Source organism: Colobus angolensis, unplaced genomic scaffold (genome assembly GCF_000951035.1).
Source record: "Colobus angolensis palliatus isolate OR3802 unplaced genomic scaffold, Cang.pa_1.0 Scaffold2, whole genome shotgun sequence".
Taxonomy (NCBI): domain Eukaryota; kingdom Metazoa; phylum Chordata; class Mammalia; order Primates; family Cercopithecidae; genus Colobus; species Colobus angolensis.
The window spans coordinates 10,669,311-10,679,302 of record NW_012115154.1 but is presented as its reverse complement, the minus strand read 5'-3'; the positions used below and the strand labels follow the sequence as shown (position 1 = coordinate 10,679,302).

Below are 9,992 nucleotides of genomic sequence, written 5' to 3'. Positions count from 1 at the left end.
CATATTTTGAGATGTAATCATCCAGGAAGATAGAGTTCCTGTCGCCCAGTTTTTGTGGGAGGGTAGGAGCCCAATTTAGGATCCTAACTTAACTTATGCAAAAGGATAATTTTGACAACTAACTTAAAAGGTTGCTTCCCCCTAAGTTGCGAAGCTACCTCATTTCATAAAACTGTGAGAAGAATATCTTCTCTTTTGATACAGCACAGATGACCGTATATCTTGGCGTAGGGAGCCTTTTGTCTCTAGCATAAATGAATGAATGAATTAGTGCATGAAAAAAGACGTAAACAGAACAGCCAGGACCCACTCTCCTCTCTAAAGGCTAATGTAGAGCTCTGTAGGGATCAGGCTCTGAGTCTGATGATTTAACACACTGGGAATAAAGAGACCATAGGGGGAAAACAATCCTTCAAATGTCAGCCTGGAGAGGAAATCCAGGGAGGAGTTGAGACCTGAAACCAACAAGGAGACTTCCAGCCAAGGAAAGGAGAGTGGATGAGTCAAGAAGCTTCTAGACCATGATCCACGGGCTCTAGAGCAAGGGGAGCAGACAGAGGTATGTTTGCTGCCTGCAGGGTTCAGAGAAGGTGTCTGTGCACATTCGGAGCTTTGATCAGGGCTAGAATTCACAGTCTAACTTTCAGTGTAAAAACGAGAAATTAGAGAATAGACAAACTGGAATATAGAACAATAGAAGTGGTGAAAATTCATACATATTTCTCAAACACATTTCTCAAAGAGTAAGTCTACTACTGTCCTCTCTAGCTGACTTCTGGACTGGGACCCTTGCCTGGAAGTTCGTTCTCTGATTTCCCAATGTTCAGTGCTGCTTGACTCTGCATGACAACAACCTATGATGGAAGGGAACCCTTGGTCCCAAAGAAGAGTCATGAAAACCACTGGACATGAAGTGTCAGGAGAACATAGCTCCTCACAGGACGGTGTCTGACCCAGTGCAGGGTGTAACTCTGTGGTGACACAGGTGATTATTTAGAGGGTTCTTCTAAAATTTTAAGCAAACAATCCTTACAGCATGCTTGCTTTATTTCAGAATTATTATTATTATTATTATTTTTAGATGGTATCTCACTCTGTCGCCCAGGCTAGAGTACAGTGGCGCAGTCTCGGCTCACAGCAACCTCCACCTCCCAAGTTCAAGCGATTCTCCCGCCTCCTAAGTAGCTAGGATTGCAGGCATATGCCACCATGCCCAGCTAATTTTTGTATTTTTAGTAGAGACAGGGTTTCACCATATTTTCCAGGCTAGTCTCAAACTCTTGACCTCATGATCTGCCCGTCTTGGCCTCCCAAAGTGCTGGGATTACAGGCCAGCCCTGAGCCACCATGCCCGGCCTATTTCATGATTTTAAAAAAGCATTTTTTAAAAGTAGATCTGAATATGTTTATCTTTTTTTCGAAGCAGTTGACAGGGCAGTCACATTCAGGCAAAGGAAAATCCACACTCTAAATATGTGCACAGGATATAAAGTTGCCACATGGATGAATTAGCAGGTGCTATGATGTTCTGAAGCTTCTGTCGGGGCTCTTGCAGGAAATGTTCACCGGAGCCCTCCGTGGGCCCCACAGCTTCCTCGCAGGCCCTGAAGGTTTCTGCACAGGAACGAGGCCACTCTGCAAGGCTGTGTCTTGGCTGCTGGCGCAGAGATACAGGGCTGAGTCTTCTGGCTGCAGGGCGCGTACGTGAAGGTATAAGAGAGAGCTCTTGGAGCATTCAGGTGAGAAGCGACTGGGCACACTTTCATTTAGAAAGAGTTTCTCATAGTTGTAGATAAACATGAGCTCCAGTGACTTCTTGGCTTTCTGCTTGTACCAGTACATAGCATTGTGCCCCAGATGTTGTTCACATTTCAAAGACTTCTTCTTTGTCATTCCCATGACCAGGTGTTTTGGTGTCTGGGTAACTCCAGTGTCTGTGGGGACTGTAGGAGAAAATGGAAAAAATTCAGGCAGAGCCCAGGAGGAGGGTTGTTGCTGCAGCCACAAGGAAAAAGCTTGGAGTTCAAGGACAGACAGTTTGAACCTAACTCACCTGCTCCCAGGAGACACAGAACCGCACAGCAGAGTAGCCTGCAGCCCATGCTAGCCTTGGGTCTGAGATAGGGCCTCTGACTGGGGTCCTCTGGGTGAGGCGCTGGGCTCTGGTTTCCTTGGCCCTGATTGGTGGTTTTCCCTGTGATGTCACTGCTCCTGACAGTTTCCCCAGACCCAGGGGATGTTTCTTCCTAGCCGTTTTACATCCTTTCTAGGTCCTGAGAGAAGGCAGATTTGAATAGTCTGGGCTGGAATGAATGGGCTGGGGAGAAAGGGCAGAGCCAGCTTTTTACCCCGCAAGGATATTCCTCTGGCAGGGGCTCTTTGCTCTCAGCTGCTTCCTCATTATGTGGATCCTCCCGCTATCTCTGTCTCCCTGTCTTTCAGGATTCCTCTCAGCAACAGACCACTCCCATTCAAGGAATCGCCTTCTGTCCTGTGGGATCACACAAGACAGAACCATTCAAAGTGTCCCTTCCCTCAATGTCTAAGCACCGTGGAGCCCTTTTTGCCCGGCTCTGTGGAGGGAGGATGACTGCGTGACCACAAATGCAGTGTGGATCAGTGCCCCGCATTCAAGGGTATGACTGTGATGCCAACCATCAAACAGGCACTGGGGAGGGAGCTGAAGGAGCACGAAAGGGATGAGCCACCCTCTGTCCCAGTAGTGGACGGCATGGGGCTTGGCTGGGCTTAGAGCTAACATACACAGGATACTGAAAAAGAACAACACAAGGTGTGTGGTGCAAAGGAAAGGGAAATCAGCTTGAAGCTGATGTTAGTGTGCTTGACCTGAGTACAGTCATGCTCTCATTTGAGGTACGCATGGCTCCCCGTGGGCAAGATCCCTCCTGGCCCATCTCTCCTCTTACTGTCTATCCCTTCCGCAGGTCCCTGCCTCAGAGGTTTCACAGGCGCACAGCTCCTCCCTGTGGCCAAAGCAGCGTTTGGCCACTCACCAATCCAGTGTCAACATCCAGACTGGATCCATATCCCACATCCCTGAGCAGCAGAGATGGGTTTGAAAGGTCAGGGGAGAGTGAAGAGGAAGTATTGGCAACAACACAGAGAGTCAGCAGCCAGAACACCAGGTATCCACACACCTAGGACGTTCTAAATTTTTACTCAACAGAAATTGTCTATGTCTGAATCTGGGCACCATCGCAACACCTTATCTCTACAAAAATTACCAAAAATTAGCCAGATGTAGTGGTGCATGTCTGTAGTCCCAGCCACTCAAGAGGCTGAGGTGGGGGGATTGCTCGAGCAGGGAAGTCAAGGCTGTAGTGAGCCATGATTGTGTCACTGCACTCCAGACAGAGCAAGACCCTGACCAGCTAGAGAATAAAAATGTATCTCACATGAACTTTAGGAAATGTAATCAGTATGTCAGTGTTCCATCACTTCATATATGTGATGCCACATTTCCTCATATATTAAATCAGGGGAACTGAAAGGAGATGATCTCCAAAGCCCTTCCATTTCTAAAATGTTAGAAACCACATTAGGTCATCAGTTCTGTGGAGAGTTTTCCAACCCGAAACCAGCTGGATGAATTCCTATGGGTCATTTCTACTTCGCTGCATAAGCTATTTATGCTTTGTGACCATTTATGGAAATATCATCAATTTTCTTAAAATGTAAAGTTATGCCAATATTGACTTTTCTTTCTAGAACATGTGAAGGTACAAATGAACACAAATAAACACAAAAATGAGATGATTCATAGTTTCTAAGGAATTTTTATCATCTATTTATTGTTGCATTACAGTGGTATTTCCATTTTGTGACGATCATTGTAATTGTAGAAGTGAGATTAGGGTCGTAAATCTATGTTATATGTAAATCTACACTGGGCCTAGGGAGGATACTTACCCATGATTTAAGTCAAGGATTTATAATTTAGGTTTGTTTTAACCTGGGGATATGTTCAGTCAGGAAGAAAATTTTAGCACTCCTCTAATGTATACGTATTATCAGATTTTCATTGTGGCCCATAAAGCAAGAAAAAAAAAAAAGGTAAAGGAATATAGATTAGATTTTAAGAAAGTGGGGTTGAATATTCTTCCCCTCAACGGGTTACATATAGGATGGACCTCTAACCTGCTATACTAGATAAAAACCTAAAATTAATCTTGTTTTAAACACTAATATCATTCCTATTAAAATTATTTCAATTGGTATCTACTTCAGCAAGAAAACACTTTGGTCCTTCTACAAAGAAATAGAACAAATTTGAACAAATAAAATTTTATTGCATTGTTTGGTTCCCAATAAGTAAACCCAATTGCAAGGACAATGAAAAAAAAAGCAATAGAGTTTAAACAGAAACCTTAAATAATACTGGAAGTAAAAGGTTTAACTTTCCTGAGGACAATAGCTAACATAAGCATTTCCCACAACAAGGGGTAGTGACCAGAGAGCTCAAGTCATCTGAATTAGGAATGGATCTAAGAAGGAAAATGATCTCAGGATCGTGTGAATTGCAAGAAAAGTGAAGATTGGAATGGTAAATATGAAAAAATTCAAGTAAACATATTTATATAAAATAGAAGCAGTACATGTGATTGAAGATAAGAGGACTTAACTGACTCCAAGACAGCTGGGATTTAGGACACAGAGTACTAACAAGGAGTTCCGAGAATATGCATGAGAACATGGTTTTTTTTTTTTCTGGGCCAGGCCCTAAGTTGTGTATGCAGAGGGTGGGACTCCAAAAGGCCCAGCAGAGAACAAATTCTGGAAGGCTGAAGACATGGACAGGGATGTGAGAAGATACTCAGGGCCGGAAGGCATTGGCATTCAGACCCAGTGAGAGTGGAGAGTCATGGTGGGTAAACTGTGATTCCCACTAAGACCCTGGAAAGGCCATGCACTAGCAATGATGACCACGTGCTGGGACTCCCTAAGAGGGAGGGCAAAGCTGAAATAGACCCCAGCTAGTCCTACATTCAACCTTCCCAGATAAAACCCAATACTATTTCCAAGAGATAACATAATCCAGAGCCTCAAGTCTATGTCATCCACAATGTTTCTCATAAACCCTTTCTAACCTTTCATGTAGGATATTTAGAAGTCTCCTAATCCTTCATGCTACCCGAAAATCTATCTCCTTTCTGATCCATACTACCACCAGTGTTCCTGTACCAAAATATCAGTTTCATCACGTTGTTTCACTTGGAGTAGGACCAATGGCTCACCACCACCTAGAGATTTGTGTCCAAAGTCCTTTCCATGTCTCCCAATATCCCCAGTCATCCAGCTGTTGCCTACTCTTGAGAAGAGTTCAAGATGACATTCATCAGAATTGGAGAGACACTTGCTTGTCACACTTCTTGAAGAGAAGGAGTCTACAAGGCACAAGGCTGCCTCCACCGGCTTTTCCTCAACACTTTCCAGTTTACCTATTGCCATGGAATTTCATGCCTCTCCAAATATTTTTCTGTTAAATAAAGTACTTACTGATCATCAGAATTGTCTCTTGATCTTAGAAATATTTCCTTCCCGCTCCTTTATGCTTGTGCTCATCAACCATTTTTAGCAATCATATTTTTTTCATAATGTTATATAAAATATGAACAAATGTGTGCAGCACAGAAAGACAAGAAATGGTTTCCTCCGTCAGTTAAGATCTTTAGTGCTTGGAACAGGCTCCTTTTTTGTTTGTGGAGCCCTAATACTTCAGTGGCTTTGTTGCGAAGCCCTGCTCTAGCTAAGAAACAATTCTGTGAGACTTTTGTGTGCATAAAATGGAGGACTTCTCCACTGGGTGCACTAGCCGTCTGTACTACGGACTGAAACTCCATCAGAGGCCATCAGGGAGTGGAGACCAGAGCCTTGGGTGCAGGTGCACACACTGGCCCACAGCTTCCTGGCTGAGCTGGGAGGTTTGTGCACAGGCACGCGATGCATCTGCAGGGCTGTGCCTTGGCTGCTGGCACAGAAATACACAGCAGAGTCACCAAGCTCCAGGGACTTGATGTGAAGAATTAAATGAGCTTTGTCTGGAGAGTTAGGTGAGAAGCGATTTGGAACTGTTTCATTTAAAATGGGCTCCTTATTACTGTAGATAAACATTATCTTCAGCAATTTCTTAGAGTCCTGCTTATACCAATACATAGTATCATGACCCAGATTTTGTTCACATTTAAGGGACTCCTTCTTTTCCGTCTGTGTGACCAGGTATTTTGGAGTCTGGGAAACAGCTGTGTCCAAGGGACCTGCAAAAGAAAGAAGCAGAATTCAGGCAAATCCCAGGAGATGGCCTGCTGTTGTTGTCACGGTGAAAAGGTTTAGGGACTCCAACAGGATCATGTCACCTGGTCCCAGGACTCACCTGCTCGGAGGAGGCAGAGGGCCACACAGCAGAGGAGCCTGCAGCCCATGACAGAGTCAGGCAGACCAGGCAAGGCCCAGGGCAGGATTCTGGTGTGCAGTGGTGAGAAGTCTAGGCTGTGCTTTCCACTGCCGCTGAGAGGGGCTGCGCCAGTGAGGTCACAGCCTGTAATCATTCCCCATTCCCAGGCTCTCCTCTAGCATGGCTCCTCCTTTTCATGCCCTGCACTTGCTGCATTAAAGGAGTTTTTGGAATTTCTGGGAATAGTTGAGAGCGTGGACTTGTGGCCTCCAGGGTGTGTCTCTGACAGTCATTCCTGTGCCATTCGCCCCCCTCCCTCCCCGCTTCTTACCCAGGATTGACCACCTCCTCCCTTCCTCTCCCTTTCAGGCCTTTCCCTCACAGGCTGGTGTTTCTATCTGGATACTTTGCTTCCCCTTCACAATAACGCAGAACAGTGTTTTGCTCTCTTGAATCTTTGTTCACTTGAAGGTCTGATTAATGGTCAGCAGTCCCCCTGATTCAGAAGAGACTGGCCTGAGATTTCACCTGAGTACCAGCTACAGCCACCTAACCCACATGACTGTGATGATAGTTCAGAGAAAACCCTGTTGAAGGGTCATTGTTGGGAGTGAACTGCAGCCTGGCTCCCTCTGATGTTCTTGTCTATCCAAGGGGCAGATCTATGAGGAAACAGGAGGCTGCTAGACAATATGTAGACACCATGTGCTGGGAACGAACAGCAATGAGTGTAAACAACATGGCAGTCGTGGAAAACAAAAGTAGGTGATGTTACTGCCCTTGAGTTGTCTGCAGGTAATCCTCCTTGTTGGTACAAAGTTTGCAACCCAGGCTTACTGCGGGGTTTCTCAACTTGGGCACTACAGGCATGTTGGATCAGGTGATTGTTGGTTGTGGAGGGCTGTCCTCTTCAGCTAGGATGCTTATTGGCGTCCTTGGGCCCTACCCACCTGTGCCAATGTGACAACACAACACGCCTTCATGTTTTGTGAATTATCCCCTGTTGAGGACCCCTGTCCCCATTATTCTTGCCCATGGTACTCCTCTCCTCTGCCAGCCATCAACCACCCAATCACGGGGGGTGTGGCCAGGACACAGCTCCTCCTACTCTGGTCAGCAAGGCCCAGCACTCAGACCTCAGTGCCTCAGTAAGTGGCCCGAGGGCAGCAACCTCCAGGATTTCTGGTTGTTGTTTTGTTTTGTTTTGTTTTGTTTTGTTTACAGGAGACATGGAAAGCAAAAGTGTTTTATTGTCCATCAGAAATTGTCCTACGGATAGAAAGGAGCAAATAAATTGATGATGTACGTCTTCTTTTCTGACAGGGCCCACCATGCTGCAGAAGGGGAAAAAAAACTACAGAAAGGAGAGAGGATAGACCCTGGGATCCCTGGGAAGAGCCAGGCTTCCAACAAGAAAGTCAAAGAGGGAAGAAAACATAATAGTTTTATCATGGGGATAACTTAATCTGCAAAAAGGTGGAGAGTTGTAGGGGCAAAGGGAATGAGGCAGAACGCTGCAGAAGAAGTAGAACACATTGAACCGAATGATATCATGATGCATATTTTGAACACGAGTCGTATTTTTGACTGTCCAATATTTTAACCCCGTCTTATATTTGGGCAGTTCCCCAAGGTTTGCGTCTTAGCGGGAAAGGCAAGTGTGTTGATATGTTTACAAGCAAAATCTTCCACCTTTGTAGAATCAAACTCTCCATCTCTGCCTCTTCTTTTTACACTTCTCATGAGGAAAGCACTGCACCTGGCAGAGCTGTCTCCCTCCTCCAGCTCCCCAAGAACTCACGGGAAAACCGTGCTGTCTCCTCGGGTGGAATAGAATGGATGAACAATCTCTTGTGCTCAATTATGTCAAATTTAGTTTCCTGAGCACAATCTTATGATGATTTCATTTCAACTGATTCCATCTCTCTCTTCACTGACGCTCAACACTGGGTTTCCAGATCTGCAATGGGACAAGGGCCATGGTTTCACTTCCATTCGACCCAGCTGGCTACTAGTTACCGGAGGCAATGGTCTTGATTTTAAAAATATTCTTTCATGCTGACAAAAATACAAATGTCAACATGCATCTCAGCTCATGGGATCATATCCCTGCAGGTCGACCAGCAGCTGCCAGTTTTCCAAATGAAATTCAGACCAAAACCAGATAAGACATCCTGTCACAGGCCATGTGTCCCTCACCTTTGCAAAGCTTCAGTTCATGCGATTTGCCTATTGAGCTATTAAAATCTCTCTTGGCCACTTAAAAAGTTGACATTTATTATTTCTATTATTATATGGATCACAAATGTTTAATCTGTAGTCATTTGTTAGCAACAATTAACACAAATTAAATGCAATGCCATGATGGATAGTAATTATTTATTAACAATGACAAATGATTATACGTCATCTTATTTTTGTTACTGAGAAGAAGTTCTAGATTTTTTGTAAGGGTAGGAGTTTGAAAAGTCCAGGGGGACCTTGATTCTCCAACTCTTACGGTAGTCACTTTAAATATTTAATATTGAGCTTAGAAGTGTGTGTTTCGCATAGTCTGGTTTTATGACTTCAGAGGATTTGCAAATGGCCCATACTACGGAGAGTTAAGAAATTTAGATTCCAGCATGTAGACATGATTTTCCTATCTTCAATACATTCTTTTGTTCCATTCCAAAATAAACTGCAAAATTAACCTCCACGGGATGGCTAATGGTTTTTCTGGTAAACCGTTTGGCTAGACTTTCACTTTCAGGCAGCATGCTAGAATATATCTGGTAGAGTATAGAGATATTCTGAAGCTCCATCCTGATGAATAGCTAGAGCCTATATAAAATGTATCTTTGCTGTATTTTTGGATTTCCAAGAAGTAAGGAAAATTTCAACTGCTTTTTGAAAAGGTGAAACAGGAGCCTGTAGTGAAAACAAAAGGAAGAGCCTGTTTCAGATGTGCATCCTGGAGGTCTGTCCACGCCACCTTCTTTCCCATCTGCAGCTGTTTGGGCATCATCTTTTGACATCTGGACAAGTCTAGCTTCCATGGGTCTTGGGAGACAGGGATAGATGTTGAAGCTGGAAGCTGGAAGGGAGTCTGGTGATGTTGTTTTGATAGAACCATTTGCTCAGACCCAGGAGACGGGTGTCCTATCCTTAGAAATTCTTGCTCCAAGAACTTAGAGGAACATTCAGAGGAGGAAAAAGAAAAAAGAAAACCCTTTCTAGCTTAAGTCTTTCATCATTTAGAGTCAGGGGAATGGCGCTCCAGGTATTCTTTGGTCTGATAAGTAGATTTCCCTTGGTAATTACTCTCTTTGCAATATCCCTTGAGGAAGCCCTGATTTGTCAGGCTCACAGCCCAGGTCTCAGGAAGTCATTTCATGGCAGGATTGAGCTGGAGCAGAGGCCCAGCATCCAGAGCTTCTCTTATTCCTCTCAGGAAGAGGTCCTCCACTGGCATCTGCTCGTGAGCTCTCCTCTTTCCCATCTCAAACTCTCTCCCTTGCTCATCCCATGCAGCGTCACATGCAACAAATCTGGCAGTCTAGGCTCTTTGCTAGAAAAAAACACCTGCACAGCAAGGCAA

At 44.6% G+C, this 9,992-nt stretch overlaps 1 protein-coding gene across 1 annotated transcript; it reads right to left on the bottom strand.

Annotated features, from left to right (window-relative positions):
* Positions 1-1,518: 1,518 nt before the first annotated feature.
* On the bottom strand, positions 1,519-6,440 carry LOC105511417. Its single transcript, XM_011941569.1, has 5 exons — positions 6,392-6,440; positions 5,851-6,275; positions 3,015-3,158; positions 2,054-2,246; positions 1,519-1,943 (listed from the first exon to the last, which is right to left on the bottom strand). Exons 1-5 carry the CDS (start codon positions 6,438-6,440, stop codon positions 1,519-1,521), a joined length of 1,236 nt encoding a protein of 411 aa, XP_011796959.1.
* Positions 6,441-9,992: the final 3,552 nt, after the last annotated feature.